This window comes from Fistularia commersonii, chromosome 10, assembly GCF_037954325.1.
Source record: "Fistularia commersonii isolate RoL2024-O1a breed Wild chromosome 10, RoL_Fcom_v1.0, whole genome shotgun sequence".
Taxonomy (NCBI): Eukaryota; Metazoa; Chordata; class Actinopteri; order Syngnathiformes; family Fistulariidae; genus Fistularia; species Fistularia commersonii.
This window is the reverse complement of record NC_141293.1, coordinates 4,869,482-4,887,093: the sequence shown is the minus strand read 5'-3', so window position 1 is coordinate 4,887,093 and position 17,612 is coordinate 4,869,482. Positions and strand designations below refer to the sequence as shown.

The following is a 17,612-nucleotide window of genomic DNA, read 5'->3' as shown; positions in this document are numbered from 1 at the left end:
TGTGTATTTATATATATTTTTTTTCCCCAAATAAGGGATTTTTTTGAGGGGAAGGGTTGGTAAGAGTTTGCTCATGCACACATAATCCGTCGGTTGACCTTAAAGTCGGCATGAAATTAAAAATGTCTGTTTTAACTTAATTTCTCATGCCATGGCATACAGTTAAATCACAACAAATACAGTACTGAAAGAATATAAGACAATGGTCTTTACGTAAGACATTGCCTGCGGTTTTTGTAGCAAATGGTGAAATAAAACTGCAAAGCAATAAATATGTTTTATACTGATAATTGACCCGCTGCTGCTTTATGTCTAACCTCAATCCCCGGCATCAACGGGGGCCACATCAAATTAATTAAGCAGGGTATTGTGAAAATGCACTTTCATCTCGGCTGTAAAACATAAAAAAATCACCTCCTGCAAATTGGAGTTGTGCCTTATAAGCAGCAGTTGCTATGAAATCAAATTACATGTGACCCAAGAAAATCCGGGGGGGAGAAGATTTCCGAGGGAATGTGTCACATGTTGCTTTCCGTGAAAACAGGTTGCTTTGCTCTTTGCATCTGATTTGTACAGCAGCCAAGGAAAGTGCGGTTTGTTTGTTTTGTTTTCTTCTTTCTTTACTATCTCGGAAAAGAAAATCGGAAAGCCAAGCCGTTTGTTTATTGCAGTATTCGTTTCAACCGCAGGAGCATCAGGAGAAGGGTTTTCACTAACAGAATTTTTGCACCGTTTTCTGCCAGGAGACGTCTGTGAAGACAACCATCTTTGATAAATAACAGATTTACCCCCCCCGACATTACACACTAACTGCAAATTGGCAAAAGTTATCACACTTCATCAGAAAACGGGTCAGCAATGTCACATAACTTCCAAAGACATTATATTATCTATGCAGGATACGGATGATGTTTGGGTATTTGCATTCATGTTTGAAGTAAAAAAGAAAAAAAAAGGCCCAAAGAAGGCTAAAATGTACAACTCTTGCCTCGCAGTAATATTCACATTTCCAAAAGAAAGAGACAGGGAATAAAATTGAAAAGGAGATTCTCACACGCCTGTCCATCTTTTTCACCCCAAGAGGTGGTATTATTCCAAGACAAAACACCTTGGAATAATCAGCTTTGAATTAAAAAAAGGCAAAAAAAGAAAAAAATAACCCAAACATAACTAACCTCTCATTTGCCTTCGAGGGCCTCCAGATTCCAACGTAAGTTGCTGCTATCAAGGTTCCTTGGTGCAATTCAGCGACACTCTGGCGCAGCTGGCATATCAGTCCTCCTTCACCCACCAAGGCTCCTTCCTATTCACGCTGCAGGGACGTCGCCAGTACAGGAGCTGAGCAACGAGAGACGACATTCACATTCAAAAAGATAGTCAAATACAAGAAAATTAGAGGGTAGACAACTTCCTGTGCGCAAGAGCGAAGTATTCTTGTCGTAGTAGAGTCTGAGTTATAATGATTACGGAAGTCATACTGCCAGATCTCCAAGCCTGTAGGACTTTCTGGTAGATTTAGAGTAACACGTTCCCTAATCTTTCTGCAATATTATTTCTGCTGTGGCTGATTTCCACAGCCTGACCTGAAACGCTTCTATGGTCGATTTATTTTCAACCAAACAGGCAGTCAGGGGGAGACTCCAACTGTCGCAGGATGACTCCTTTGAAAAACCAACCACCAGCTCCTTGCTTCACAGAGGCTGACTTGCAGTGGATTTTGGAGGATATAGCTGCATTTCCTGGCAATATTTGGAAAGCAATAGGCCCTTTTTCAAGCAAGCAATTACCCGTGTCCTTGTAGGATAAACACAGATCAGCCCAACCAATGCGGTGTTTTGGAGCTGATGCCCACGTGTGTTGGTAAAAAAAAAAAAAAAGAAAAAAATCCAGTGTCAATTTATAATTTGCACTTTAAGTAAGAGGCCAACTAAATTTTGATGAAAATGTTCCCTTAAAAAGGCCCGCTTAGTATCACATTTGTCATATAAGAGGGAGTAGAGGAAAACTGAAAGCATTCTTCGTCTCCTTGGTCCTTAGATATTTGCGGGATGATGCAGCAAGTAGCAAATATGATCCTCTACTCTGCAGGGGCAGCGGGGGGTAAGTTTGCTGATGCCAGCATGGCAAATAAACTGATCGAACAGGGTTGCTCACTTCTTGGGTTGGAATTAAGAGAAACTGGAGGAGGAGTCTGAGGTAAGGATGCTCAGGAAGCACCTCTAAATAATACGCTATCACCCTCCACTTGATACTTCTTGCCCCAAAGTGCAGATCGAACACATGGGGTCTATTACATTTTGGCCATTCCGGTGAGCTATAATTCCACATAACAATGGTCAAACTGACATCATTCATTTGTATTTTAGAATTTAAAAAAAAATGTACATTTTTACAATTTATTCGTACTATCTATCAATTTATTCACCGATATGACGAGGAATAGCATGCATGTATGAAGCGTAATCTTTAACACAAACCATTCAGGATTCCTCCTCTGTGAAAGTGTCAAACTGTGAAAATGCTCCAGTAAAAGTGAAGAAAAAAAGGAAGAAGGAAAAATCTCCATTCGAAACCGCACTGAAGTGAAAGCATGTGAGGAATCAGAGGTGTAAGAAATGGTCTTTCAGTTTTTGAATTGTATGACTGCATTGTTTTTGGCTGAATGCTACTGCTGCATTCGTGTGTGTGTGTGTGTGTGTGTGTGTGTGTTGAATTTTACTGCAGTGGATATTAAATGTTTAACGGCACTTGAATGGCTTTTCCTGCGGCTGGTAGTTTAATCTATAAGATCATGTCTGCACTGTGAGATCCTTCTATATGAATACAGATCGAGATGATGCTCTCTCTAGCTGATCTATGAGAGGTTTTATACAGTTAATTTATCCTGAGTAGCATGTCATAGTTGATCAAAAACCATTCAGAATTCCCACACACTGTTATCACTGGACAAAAAAAGGAAAAAAAAAACACCTTTAGAAAAAGCTAAATAGAGCTTTGGCATTTGGCATCGCCAAATAGAGAATAATAAAGTATTGACCTCTGCTTTTGACCAAAAATATAATTTGGCATCCGATAAAAAATATCTTTAAATTCTAGAATACTGAAAACAAATTAGATGTAGTGCCTCAGTACCACAAACAAACATGCACTTAAGCACAGTACTTCAGTAAATGTACCTATCTACTATCCACCTGAGGTTTGAAGAAGTTTATATTTCCTTTTGCCTATAAAAATTCAATGACTACGATTTATTTCAGCTAACAAACCACACATTATTACCTTTGTTTAAAAAAGAATTTAATGCAGAGACCTAGTATTGATTCATGTGTTCCCAATGAGCTGGCTTTGTACTCTTTATTCCTTTGGGTTTAATCATAACAACCAAGCAAACCCGAGGCTGTGACAAATCCAAGGGGAGTGGACGGCATATTCAGGACGTTTGTGCATGCATTTTCCTCATTTTAGGAAAATTCTGCTGTAGCAAAGCAGTGTGTGAGAAAAAAGGGGTTGCTCAAGTGGCAACATTACTTTCCCTAGTTTTTGTAAAAACTACAGAAGGGCAATCTCAACTAAGGTAACTGCAATTATCAATACAATAAATACCTTCGCTTGTTGAATGGAAATACAAACAAATAAAGAAAGGTCTTGTGAAAAGGCTGTTGGCACAGTGATAAGTATTCAGAGCAGCACAGGGTGAAGTAGTAGTTGTTCATCAGCATTTGCTTAAAACTGAAGGAAAGTAAAGAACTCAACCCCAGGCCTCCCTCTTATTCACGCGTAATCGGACAGTGACATCTGCTGGAAAAAGGCATGCAACTACTCTAACGTGCGGAAATTAACGGATGAGTTTGTCATTTGGGGCCTAAATTAAGGCAGAACCAAATTGGTGACAACCAATATAATACACAAATAACGTAATTTTAAATTATACCTGCTACTGGTAGTCGCGTTTTGCTGATATGACGGTGCTACATTTAGCCAATGACATGTAATGTTACTCAAGTCTCAACCAATCGGATTGCAGTATGAATAGTAGTTCGCTTACATATGTGAACACTCAGGATTCGTAGAGCTATAACGCTATCGTGCCGGTGTAGCTGTGCTACACATATTTATAAGATCTACGATACGCAAAGGCGCTACGGCGAGTTATATGTGCGCAACTGCTGTAATATGTCAAGAGCACCGCAACCACAGGCACATGGGATGCCCTCCTCGAACTATGTAGATTTCTTTAATAGTATTTATTAGAATTTTGTGTTTGTGGAGGCGAACATCGTAATACTGTCACTGTTATTATACGCTGCTGACAAAATCATGTTTCGGCAAGTCAAGGCAGTGTTCCAGAAATTTCGATATGTAAGGTAAGTTAGCTAAGAATGTCTACTGGTCATATGATAAAGCTAAACCTCTACCTGTATTCTTGAAATAATTGCAATACAGTTTGTTGAGCGAGAATGTCATGTAGCATACTTTACTACCTTTGAAAATATTCTAGTAAATAGTGCGTGTCATCGCTATCAAGCTATGACAGAATATAGTGCAAAATAAAGCATATATATACTGTTAAGTAAATAAAACAACTTTTAACTTACCTATCACTTGGATACGTTGGTTTGGCAAGAGTAACTTCAGATAGTAAAGATAATATTTGCTTTTTGGCTTCTGATATCAGATGTCATGCACAGCATACTAAGTCATCATTTAATAGTGTCAAGTCATTCCAGCTGTGCACATAAACAAGGAAAAAATCTGTCGGTGATGTTCCCGGTCATTTCTTCATCCAATGCCGGTGTTTTTCTGGTCATTTCTTGCTAGCTCGTAGCTTTAGCCTTTAGCAAACATGCTTCTTGCAATTTTGTGTGGTTAACTTATGGATGTGTACCTTTCAGATGAACACCAATTTCACCATTTTAGCACCCTTAAATTAAATTTAACAAAAATGTACTGAGTTATTAGTTATTCTTTGGTTTGTGTTAATCTTACTCTTGGACAGTACATGTTTTCAGTAAAGCTGTGTATCAATTTGAAGCGTTGCATAGTTACCTGATATATGAATACTCTCATCCTCAAAGGCATTCTTCTTTTTCTGGTTGTTATATTTGTTGGGTCAAATTCAAAAAGTAACTCATTTAAATGTCAACTTTCAAACTTTTTAATAGGGGAAGCAAAATTAGTTATTTATTTGATATGGAGGGACAGATTGTATTCTGGGCGTGAACAGGGCACTGTGGCCTTGTGGAAGTGCAACATGGAGGCAAGGCTGAAGTTAGACTTTGCAAGGCCACATGGAATTTGAATACATTTTGGTGCTATGGGGACTGCAGGGAATCCTGTGTGGTGTCTCCAAACTCTAACACCAACAAACTTCATGTACTGTCACTAAAACCATAAATCTTCTATTTGGTCCTCTCAACCTAGCTGCCCAGCATCTCCAGCCTCAGCATCCTTGCACAAATATAGTCACTAGCCCTCCTCCATACGTGTTCAAACCATCTCAGTCTGGCTTCTGACATTGTTGCCAAAACATCTAATAAGATGTGCTTTCCCTTTGATGGACTCATTCCTGATCTTATCAACCCTCCTGATTTCCCAAAAGAACCTAAACATTGTCATCTCTGCTACCTCCAGCTCTGCTTCCTGTCTTCCTCAATCCCACTGTTTTTAAAGCAGACATGGCTGGTTTCACCACCTTACCTTTAATTCTGGCTGATATTCTTTTATCACACATCACTCACCTTTTAGATGATCAGGGTAAGGAAATGAGTTATTTGTTCTGAATGGAAATCATCATACAAATCCTATGCCAACCAAGATTTTCTGTGTTCTGTAGTTGTTTTATTTTTTGTGTATATGGAAGTTCCTTACCACGTAGATGTAGAATCATGTTTAACCTTTGATGTGTTATGTGTGAATTAATATTTTTTGCAAATTTGTACATCTGACCCAGTTTAAAAGGATGCCAGCAGACCTTGAGGTTAAGCAGCACTGCAGTAGTGGAGAAGGCTCTTCAGTACCAAGCTGGACAAAAAATCCATGGTTTTACAGTTCAAGAGGTAACATTTGCTTTCAGCTCATATTGTTGATAGCTATCCAAGGACACAACAGAACAATAGCTTACAGTATTTGATGAAGGTTTTAGACTGCCTTTTAAACTAAAAATGATCTGAAAGCTCAATTTGGCTGAAACTAGCTTAAATGTGGAACTCTGAAGTCCGTATAATTAATAAGAAGCCAAGCGTTTTCTTCTTGTGTGCATTCAGCTCAGGTTTCAGCCTGATAGACAATAAAAGTCTTTGTGCTCAATGCAGAAACATTGTGATAAATGAAGGAATAAAAACACCATCCATGAATTGTCATTCATTCCCTACTCTGCATGTAAGAGCCTGAGAGCAATTTCCTGGGTTCCAATTCAAATGCAAAGTACAAAATCCAATCTTTAAGTCATCCCTTTCTGTGGAGGCAAGTGAACCTTTGTTCAGGTTAGTCACGCAGAAAAAAACAGCATCATCTTGTTTGTGTCACAATTTAATTTACTTGATATTTTCAGTCCCTTTTTTACGCTTCTTGTTGCACATTGATATGTTTTTTACTGCCGAGTATGTTGTTACTCTTTGTGTCATTACACCCCCAGTCAGATTTCTTACTGGATGAACCATTATGATGTTTTGGGGTTTGAAAGAAATGAGTATTTTTGCCTTGCATTGAAACATAATTAAAAGTACTCCACCTTGAGCATTCACCCATCTTACCAGGAAGCAGGGTTTAGCAATGATTCCTTACCTTGCTCCTGTCATCAGCCGCAGCCATGATCATGTAATTTCTACAATTATTTTCTTTTGACTTAATTGCACGAAAGTAGGACTAGTTGAAAAAGAAATAATCATGATCTGTCAGGTCCATCCAAGCCGAAAATGATCTACAGAATTGAACATATAATAGTGACACAGATGTGGGGTGGATATGACAACCTTGTCTCTTTACAATAGAGAAGAGATACTTAATTGGTCCCGAAGGAAACGAAGATGTCTAGCCGCATACTCATAATACACAATGCACATATCAAACATATTGCACAGATCTGCATACATACAACCAGCCACTTATAAGGAAAACAAAAAAAGTAACAAAAATGTATTATAATAATTACATATAAATAAATAATCCAACGAGATAGGAAAAGTGTCCCGATAAGGTACCTTGTAGTAATCCAAGTTTTTTGTTTTTTTTTTTCGGGGGGGGGGGGGCTGAAACAAATTTGGCGAGGATGATGTGCAGGGTGGTCGGGAGGATGGTGGTCATTGTCCAGTATAGAATGCAGCCTGCTCAGGATCCTCTTCTCAGCTGTGGTAGTAAGAGTCTCCAGCTCCATGTCCACCACAGACCCTGCCTTCCTCATCAGTCTGTCCAGACGTCGGGTGTCTCTTCCTAGTGCGACCACCCCAGCATACCATAGCATAGAAGAGCACACTGGCCATAGCAGACTGGGAGAACATCTGCAGGAGTTTGTTGCAGACATTGAAGGACCTTAGCCTCCTGAGGAAGTGGAGCCTGCTCTGACCTTTCTTTTAGAGTGGATCCAAATTAGCACACCAGTCCAGTTTATTGTCAAGGTGTATACCCAGGTACTTTTAGACGGTCTCCACTTTCTCCACATCAATAGTGACAGGCAACAGTGGCAGTGTTGTTCTCCTGAAGAATATTGTATATAAACAACAATATGTTGTTGAAAAGACAGGACGCAGAGCTAGAGGTCGCAGAGATGAAGAGTTCTCTTTGGGAGTGACCAGGATGGATAGGACCAAGAATGTGTCTGTCAAAGGAACAGCACATGTTAGATGTTTTGTAGAGAAGGCCAGAGAAGCCAGACTGAGATGGTTTGGCCATGTACAGGGGAGGGATTGTGAATATATTGGTAGACAGGTGCTGGAGTTGGAGCTGCCATTGGAGCTGACGGTAGTTTGTGTTAGACGGGAGGATACAGAGAATAGGGTAAGATGGAAATGGTTGATTCGCTGTAGCAACCCCTGAAGGGAAAAGCCGAAAAGAGAAGAAATAGTATGCCATTGCGCCTTCTATACTCAAGTACCATGATTTCTGGGAACTTCCTGGAATCCTTGCCATATTATGCCCTTTTCTATCCAAAGAAACTGCGTATTTCAGAGCATCTACATCTGAAAGCAGTGGACAAGTGATCATCAGAGACTTCTCCTCTTTGTTTTTCACAGGTTGTCGTGGTTCCTGACCTGTTTCTCACGGCAGTGAAGTTGACCCATGACAAAACGGGTGCTCAGTACCTGCATGCAGCAAGAGATGACTCCAATAACCTCTTCAGGTCGGTTCACTTTTTTCCAACTTCACCACATTTTCATTTGAAACGTATCAAAGTAAAGCTTATTGGACAATTTTGAACGCCTCTATCGACAAATACCAAAAGATGTCACTCTGGCCCATTTCATATTTTATAATATATATTTTGCATACTGGTAATAATCTATATTGGTAATATATTTTACCAGTCTCTTCCATGTATTCCTTTTTGCAGTGTCCAGTTCAGGACAACCCCCATGGACAGTACAGGTGTCCCTCACATCCTGGAGCACACAGTACTGTGTGGCTCCGCGAAGTATCCCTGCAGAGACCCTTTCTTCAAGATGCTCAACAGGTCCCTGTCTACCTTCATGAATGCCTTCACAGGTACTGCAGACCAAATGATTGTAATATGTTCTTAAAAGTAGTTGGGGTTTTCTTTTTTCTTAGAAAATAAGCTGATACAATTAATCGGCTTTGGTTCAGTATAGCGTCATTATATTTTGCATGACGATATTGTATCACTAAATTCGTGTAACAAGACAATAAGTACCTATACATACCCATACAATACCTATTCTGCATTGCAAATTCGAGGCACGACACAGGTTCAGTATGCATCACAGGTGTAAATCAAAGTGTTGGTCAGTTTTTCTTGTGAGTGATTGCTTTGATCTACTTGATCCAAAGATAGCTTGATATAATCCCCTCAACATTCATCTTTTTGAGCTAAATCATGCAATCAGTGTGATAATAAATTGAAGTCCCAGAAATATACTGTGGGGCCTTGTTATTATTTTTCCATCAAATTAACAAGTCATGGTATAAACATAGCTGTATTCCTTTTAAACTTAAAAAAGAAAACAACAAAATGTTTTCAGAGAGCAGACAAACCATCTTATAATCATTGACAACCTTGTTTTACCCCATGTACTTTTTCCAACAGCCAGTGATTATACCATGTATCCATTCTCAACACAAAATGGAAAAGACTTCCAGAATCTCCTGTCAGTTTATCTCGATGCTGTTTTCTTCCCATGTTTACGAGAGCAGGACTTCTGGTGAGTGGTCACTGTCTTGCCAAATGCTCTTTGACTTTCTTATTGAATGAATTCCTGTTGTAAAAGATTTGATTGTTTTTTTTTTTTTGTTCTCAACTTGCAGGCAAGAAGGCTGGAGGCTGGAGAATGAAAACCCCACAGATCCAAAGTCCCCTCTGGTCTTTAAAGGAGTGGTTTTTAATGAAATGAAGGGAGCGTTTGTAAGTCAAGCCTCTGTATGTGTTGACTCAGAATTGTTACTTCACAAATTACTTCACATACTAAGGTTATCAGGGCTTTCTCTGTAAAACAACTTCCTTTCTCCAACAGCAAATTCTGATAACTGAACTTTTTTTTTCTTTTTTTTTAAATAAGTTGTTCGTTTGTTTTCACACGATAGCATATTTAGTTGCATCTATTTAGTCACATGATCTGTCCAAGAAGAAATGGAGTGAGATAGAAATAGTTTTGTGTTTTTAAATTCTACTTCTGTTTCATTAAATCACTCAGTCATAAGCTGTTCACATTTGCCACGGCACATGACAGTTGAACACAATCCTCTCTGTGTTTTGACATGAGAGCGATGAGGACTGAATGTAAGGATCACTTTCCATCTCTTATAAGCCTGACCTAAATGCCTCTGCCTCTCATGTGAAAGAGTGACTGCCTGACGGCAAAATACATTTTTATGGAGCACATCGTGTTGCTCATTCTGCAGGCCAATGTTCGTAAACTGATAACACTAGACTAAAAATGGAGTAAATCAAAATGTAAACTTCCGTGAATATTTTTTCTCAATTGCAATATATGAAAAATGGTAGGTTTGAGTGTTTACCTGTGATAAGATGTGGCTTACTGCAAGCCTTAACCGAGGTTTCTTTTTTTTTTTTTTGGCTATAAACATGAGGGGATAGGAGACCACTATGGGCAACTTTAAAAATGATTATCATCAATCTTTGGCAGAACAAGTGTTTCTTTTTTTCTTCTTTTGTTTCATCATACCCAGTCTTTAGAAATACGATGGAGAAATTAAAATCTGTGAGCTGCTATAGAAGAATCTCTTACTATAATAATAATAATAATAATAGTGATATTTGTCATCTATCAGTATGCTAAATCTATCTGTATGCTAATTCCCGACGCTTTCGGTCATCCCTCAGTCAGACAACGAGCGTCTGTACGCCCAGCACCTGCAGAACAAGCTGTATCCGGACCACACCTACTCGGTGGTGTCGGGAGGCGAGCCGCTGGCCATCCCTGACCTCACCTGGGAGCAACTCAAACACTTCCATGCCACACACTACCACCCCAGCAATGCCAGGTAAAGACAACACATAGGAAAGCTGATGCATGGGCTTTTAAAAGGGAGTTTTTCCACTTGAAAGAACATGGTCCTTCCGGCAGCTTTAAGTTTTTTTTTTGAGCCACCGCTCTTCCTTTTTTAAATATCTCAACTTTGTTTCAGAGCGTAAAAAACAGAAGAAGAACATTGTGCTCATAACCTTATGCAGAAGAAAAGAGAAAAAAAAGTTCTTGCTACTTGGTGTTCTGATCTCCTCCTAACACCTGACACACTCCAAAAAATGTATTGAAAGAAAGCATACAACATTAATGCTGTCTTTCTTCTTTATGTTTGATAGATGAATACTGATTGCTATTACAGGTGGTGCAGTGCTTAGCGCTTCTGCCTCACAGCAAGGAGGTCTCTGGGTCTATTTCAATAGCGGGCTTTTCTGTGTGGAGTTTGCATGTTCTCCCTGTGTCTGTAGGTTGTCTGGTTTCATCCCACAGTCCAAAAAAACACATCGTAGGTTTGTTGGAGACCCTGAAACTGCCCAGACATGTGAATGGTTGTGTGTCTCTGTATGTGGCCCTGTGGGGAACCCCGTCTCTCACTTAGTGACAGCTTGGATAGGCTCCGGTAACCCCCAGACTGATACCAATTGATTGCAAATTCTGTGTCAATAATTTTGTGGATTATAAGTCCTCAGTCCTTTTCATCACTCACTGCGCCTTCATGGCGTGTGGTGCAGTGTGGGTTGAATACCGGTACATTAAGTCCAGGTTCAGTTTTATCCTGGAATGAAATTAGTCTGTCATAATTTTAATAAGAAAACAGTTTAAAAAAAGAAAAAGAACCACACGCCTGTTCCTTAAGTGCCTGATATTTCCCTCAGATTCTTCACCTATGGGGACTTGCCCTTGGAGCAGCATCTGAAACAGATTGACGAGCAAGCTCTGTCCAAATTCAACCGCATCGACCCAAACACCCAGGTCCCCTCCCAGCCGCACTGGGCCCGTCCGGTGAGCACGTCATCACTTATTATACGCAAATGTTGTCCCTTGACTCGTTTCTTTTTCTGCCGGAGAAGTTCTTGTTGAGACTTTTAATGAATTTCCCTAGAGAGAAGATCATGTGACCTGCAGCCCTGACGCTCTGGCTCCTGATCCTGCCAGGCAAAACACGCTGTGTGTGAGCTACCTGCTGGGAGAGTAAGATCACCTCATCCCTATCTGCCCCCTGCTGTGTTCTCTGTACTTTTGTTCTGAGTCTGAAGCCGCATTGAGATTCCACTTTGTAAAGCTATAATTGACAGACAGATATCGGGTGATGTGTGACAGCAAAAGATACCAAATCAAGATAAACTTAACTACAAAAGGAGCAAGAAATTGTAAGGACCTGAGTCGCTTCTCAGGAAGTTTTCAATGAGGAATGCTATCTTCCATTATTTGGTAACATCTCTCTGAATATCATTTTCTTTTCCTTTCTCCCATGCAGCATCACAGACACCTTTGAGGCGTTCACGCTGAGCCTGCTATCATCTCTGATGATCTCCGGGCCAAACTCCCCCTTCTACAAAGCTCTCATCGAGCCAAAAATAGGGACTGATTTCTCTTCTGTGGTTGGGTTTGTACATGGTTTTTGAAGAATTAAACTACAGAAATTGTTACAATTGTTATGCTGATTGTGACGAAATAGCCATTTAAAGGGAATTGCGTGATTCATATTATGATGAGCTTGATTAAAAAGGATTACATACAAACATTTTCCTTACTTTCCCTTTCAAGCTATTAAGATTTTTTTTTTTTTTTTCCAATGAAAATTCAAGATACTTTTTGCTGATTGGGAGATTCTATTCTAAAGCTGTCTAAATTCCAATTGTGAACATCAGAATTCCAATTACTTTCCCGTCAGAAGTGGCACTTCTGCCCCAATGCTGAATGAATTAGAAAATATTAAAAAAAACAAATGACCATGTCTGTCCGGATGTTGACTGTAAAAATCTGTTGTGTGTTGATTTAAAAAAAATAAACTCCTACTGTTTAACAACATGTAATACACATTAGCCCAACCTGTATTTAAATAAATTGTGATTTACTATTCTGCACATAGAAAACCAACCAAAAGTATCAACCTCTTCTAATCTGCAGGTACGATGGCAGCACCAAAGAGGCCTCATTCAGTATTGGCCTGCAAGGAATGGCAGAGGAGGACACTGAGCGTGTCAAACAAATAATCGTTCAAACCATCGACAACGTCATTGAGTAAGTAAAAGGACCTTCCAAGATCCAGCATTCATCCCTTTTTTGGCATCTATTAGTCACAAAGGACACAATTTTAATGTTTTTAACAGTTTTCCCCCCAGAGTCAAAGTGCAGTGGTTATTGAATGTTTCCAGCAGCAGCGAGGTTCTTCCTAAGTCGATGCGCTCTGATGGCCTTCCTCCTCCTCACCGACATTTGACTTGAATTGAATTTGACACCCTGCCTCAAGCTTTATTGAACCGTGCTTCTTATTTCTTCTTCGGGGAAGGCGTCCTGCGATTTGCTCAGCTGATGGCACTCTTATGTTTTAAAAAGAAACGCTGACTCTGATGTTCTTTCCAATGAGTTCCAGGTTCAATAGTGTCACTACATCAAATCTGAAAACAAAGCTCTGCTCATTACAAATCAAATCCAGCTGAAAATGATTTGCTGTCCATTTCCCCTTTTCTCTTCCACTCAGATGAATATAAATCATGCTGAACATTTTTGAGCCAATATTGATTCTTGATCTTTTGATAATTGACCATCTCCACCTCTTATTCTGCATTCCTGGTCACAGAGGTTTGCTGGAGCCTATTCCAGCTTACACTGGGCCAGAGACGGGGTTCACCCTGTACCAGTCCCCAGTAGATCCCCATGTAGAGTCAAACAACATCCACATGCCATCAAATCCAGCACCAAGCCGCCATGTTTTTGTTTTATTTTTTTAGTTAAATCGTATCAGATTTTAGCCTTGTCTGACTTTAAACCTTTGGAACGTTGACGTACTCCGTGACATCAAGTTGCACTGATTGTAACTTTGATTTAGAAAGTAATCAATGCAAAGGCAAAACAACAGCTGGCAGATATTCAATTATAGCTGGAAATAAGGAAAAAAAATCCTCATAATCGGATATAAAACCAATAAAATACCAAAAGTTGATGATGTTGGATGTTATTGAATTTATCAACTGCTGTTGTCCCTAGAAAGTCAATTAGATCACCACGGAATTTCTCATTTGACTTATTTTTAAAGAGACAATTACTGTTTTGAAGTGGTGTAGTGGCACTTTGGTTCGCTTGTCCATCTCATGGTCCAAACACACGCTTTCAGTTAATCAGCCAGGCATGTGAATGGCGGATTGAATGGTCATACATTTCTTTATGTGGCCTTGTGATCGACTGGCGACCAGTCCATGCTGATCCCCGCCTCTCGCCAAATGACAGCTGGCATCGGCTCCAGCCCAAACGCGACCCTGAGTTGTGATTTCCGGTATTTTGGCTTGTCGGCCTTTATGTCTTCAGTCGTTTTGCAGTCGGCGTGCCAAATTAAACTCACCGTCCTTTGCAGAAATGGCTTCGAGGAGGAGAGGATCGAGGCTTTGCTTCACAAAATTGAGATTCAGATGAAACACCAGTCCACCAACTTTGGCCTGTCTCTGGCCTCGGTGAGTTCTGCGCTCTATTTTTTATTTTTTTGTTAGGACACGCTCGGCTAACACAAATATACACGCCTCGGCGTGAACGGTGTTTGACACATCTCTTTTAGAACAGCACGAAGTAAGACTGCATAATGTAAGGTTTACAAATGAAGATTTGCATATAATTCTACCTTTGCTGAAATCTGACAAGTAATCCCAATTCTCTCCGAATGTCAACGATATTACATTCAGAGGCTTTTGTTACGCTTGTAATGCAGTCCATCTGTTCAGCTTTAATTCCTTTGACTGTGACTTGGTGTGTTACCAGTACAGGAATAAAGGTTTGAAAAAAATCTGCACAACAAGAGTGCTCCAAAACTAAAGATAGTTTATATTACATAGAGTACAATAGCATGACTTTTCGAGCAAAAATCCGCTCTTCCTCAGATGCATACCAACGTATGGTTGTATGCATCTATGTAAAATAAGTTATCTTTAGTTTTGGAGCACTTTTGGTGTGAAGATTTTTTTTTTTTTTCAACCTTTATTCAGTTGATTCTTTTGATCCAGCACCCTTCCCTAACTGGGCAGAGGATCTATGTGTTTTTCTTTTTTTTTTTTTTCGTGTTACCAGTACATTGCATCATCCTGGAACCATGATGGCGACCCAGTGGAGCTGCTGCAGATCAGTGACAGCGTCACCAAGTTTAGACAAGCCCTGAGGGAAAACCCCCGCTTCCTCCAGGACAAAGTCCATCACTACTTTAAGGTGACTGAGGAAAAATAAACTGTATTTTTTAGTCTTCTGACAGAGAACATTATAGAGTCTTATCCTTCTGCTGTTATGGCTCCTAAATTACAGCAAACCATGTCTCCAACATTTTAATATCTTTAAATGGCACTCATCAAATAGAAGCTAATTACTGGCACAAGAATAAAAAGCCTGGAATTCATATTTTATATTTACAGTGGTATGGATGGAAAAATATCCTTTTACTATAGATACACAAGGCAAATGAATTGTCAGATGATGAGGACTTCTTCACTTCCATCACCGAATCAACAGTTCAGTAAAGTAGTGTTTCCCAACCACTGTGCCACAGCACATTAGTATGCCATGAGAGCTCATCAGATCTGCCGTGGAAAAATGTCCACATTCACCTAATTGGTCCAAAAAATTATTTATTCAACGCACATAATCTATTTTCGTACATCTATCTCTGTGGGCAGCATGCTGTGACTGGCAGAACAATGAAATGCTCTTCCACTAGATGGCAACAGGTAGTGAATGAACCTGTGGATGTACCTGCTGCTGCTCAAACAGCAGTCATAAGTGATGCTTCAAGTCAGACAGCAGTGATAGCCATGGATAAATTTTTGAGAAGAAAAAGTACTAAGTCAGGACCCTCGAGTCCTGAAGAACAAGCTGACACAGATGAAGGCCCAAGTATGAGTAATGGTCAGAAGATAATAAAAAAGGTAAGCTCAAGACAATATCATGAAAGTTGGACTGTGTTTGGATTTACTTTTATTGGTGAACCAACCAAGCTGACTGTTCTGCCTGGTGTCCAACAGCGCCATGGTTCCAAGCCAACTTAAACTAAACACCCTTCACTTCAAGATAACAACACAGAATATTTTGCTCATTTGTGTAAACAAGCAGAGTTGTTGACGAAAACCACCAAGATGAGTGAGAAAGCTCTGAAAGCTTGCTACATGTTGCTGAACTCATCTACTCACCGTGGCAGAGACATTAATACTACCTGACAGCAAAATGATAGTAAAAGAAATGCTTGGCTCGGGCGCTGTTAAAGAAATAGCCCAAGTCCCGCTCTCAAATGATCCTATTTCCAGGCGTATTGATGACATGTCTACAGACATTGAGAAGTGTTCTTGAAAAGTTGCACATCAGTAGGGAGTTTGTTTTGCAACTCAACAAATCTACAGATATGAGATAGATTTCACACCAAGTAAGTAAATTGAGACTATAGTTTCATTCTGTTTCATTTAAAACATTTTTGACGTATTAATTTGGTGGTGTCCCATGTGATTATCCTAATGTAAAAACATGCGCCATGGCTCAAAAAGGGTTGGGAAACACTGTTGCTTAGATATTAAGAGGAATCTGAATTTGTTTGATATCCTCCCCCACATCAACGGTCCCTGCAGGACAACACGCACAGGCTGACCCTCTCCATGAGCCCTGACAACACCTACATGGAGACTCAGGCCAAAGCCGAGGAGGAGAAGCTTGAGAAGAAGATCCAGGCTCTGTCTGAAAGCGACCGGAAGGAGATCTATGAGAAAGGTAAAAATGTTTCCTTATAACCATGAGTGCTCTCATTTCACAGGAAGCACAACAAATTAATGGAAAGTTCAAGATTAGGAAGAAAATATGCAGTCATTTCACAGTATAAAGATTCTTAAAAATCTTTGCAATATTACTGTCCCTGTTCCTATCCCTTGTTCAGTAATAAGTCCAGTTGTTCGCCATTTAGAATTGTTTTCCAGAATCTACCAATTGAAAGTAGCAGCCAATGATGGTTTCCTGCCATTTGAAGTCCTGAAATAGCTGAGTGTTCTGTTTTGCACAGCATGTCTGAGGATTTCCCCCCTGACAGACGTTAATGACTTTTTGTCATTTGAAAGGCCTGGAGCTGCTGGCTGTTCAGAGTGAAACCCAGGATGCCTCTTGTCTACCTGCACTCCAAATCTCTGATATTGATCCCACGATGCCCGTCACTCCTGTGTCGATCTGCTCGGCAGGTGCATCTCTCAGTCTCATTTTACCCAATTATGTTTTGTTTTGATTCCTGCACGTTAACGGTGGCAACTGGTGGAGCTGATTTGGGTGTTTGGCTCTCACTAGGCGGCGTTCCAGTGCAGTACTGCGAGCAGCCAACCAACGGCCTGGCTTACTTCAGAGCCATGTGCAGCCTCAACACCCTGCCAGAGGAATTGCGGCTCTACGTCCCACTGTTCTGCAGTGTCATCACCAAGTGAGTCCTCTTTGTGGGAGTCAGATTTGGAGGGAAGCCAAGCATAGGAGAAATTCCTCTCTTTTGTTTATTCCAGTGGTGGGCCGTCAGGGCCTGAAAGGCCTTCTCTGCTGGCCTAAAAAAATATCTGAATCACAAACGTAATTAAAATTGTCCATGAATACTTAAGTAATTCCAAATGGTCTGTTCACTTCCTTTCATAGCTTTTCTCCTAGTTGTGCCGCTTCCAGACATGAATTTTCATACTAAAGCATTTAACCAATCACACTTACGCCATAATCTGTTGCCAGACAGGGTCAAAGTCAAAGGAGTCTGCC

At 40.1% G+C, this 17,612-nt stretch overlaps 1 protein-coding gene across 1 annotated transcript in view; it reads left to right on the top strand.

Annotated features, from left to right (window-relative positions):
• Positions 1 to 4,179: 4,179 nt before the first annotated feature.
• pitrm1 (pitrilysin metallopeptidase 1) overlaps positions 4,180 to 17,612 on the top strand; it is a 31,219-nt gene continuing 17,786 nt past the window's right edge. Inside the window, exons 1-16 of the mRNA XM_086153402.1 lie at positions 4,180 to 4,364; positions 5,951 to 6,056; positions 8,229 to 8,335; positions 8,546 to 8,697; positions 9,257 to 9,371; positions 9,475 to 9,571; positions 10,511 to 10,671; positions 11,528 to 11,654; positions 11,755 to 11,843; positions 12,130 to 12,258; positions 12,783 to 12,896; positions 14,227 to 14,323; positions 14,931 to 15,065; positions 16,466 to 16,604; positions 16,946 to 17,062; positions 17,166 to 17,295. Coding sequence (XP_086009528.1) covers positions 4,318 to 4,364; positions 5,951 to 6,056; positions 8,229 to 8,335; positions 8,546 to 8,697; positions 9,257 to 9,371; positions 9,475 to 9,571; positions 10,511 to 10,671; positions 11,528 to 11,654; positions 11,755 to 11,843; positions 12,130 to 12,258; positions 12,783 to 12,896; positions 14,227 to 14,323; positions 14,931 to 15,065; positions 16,466 to 16,604; positions 16,946 to 17,062; positions 17,166 to 17,295 — 1,862 coding nt within the window. The 5' untranslated portion in view covers positions 4,180 to 4,317. The remainder of the gene's footprint in view (positions 4,365 to 5,950; positions 6,057 to 8,228; positions 8,336 to 8,545; positions 8,698 to 9,256; positions 9,372 to 9,474; positions 9,572 to 10,510; positions 10,672 to 11,527; positions 11,655 to 11,754; positions 11,844 to 12,129; positions 12,259 to 12,782; positions 12,897 to 14,226; positions 14,324 to 14,930; positions 15,066 to 16,465; positions 16,605 to 16,945; positions 17,063 to 17,165; positions 17,296 to 17,612) is intronic.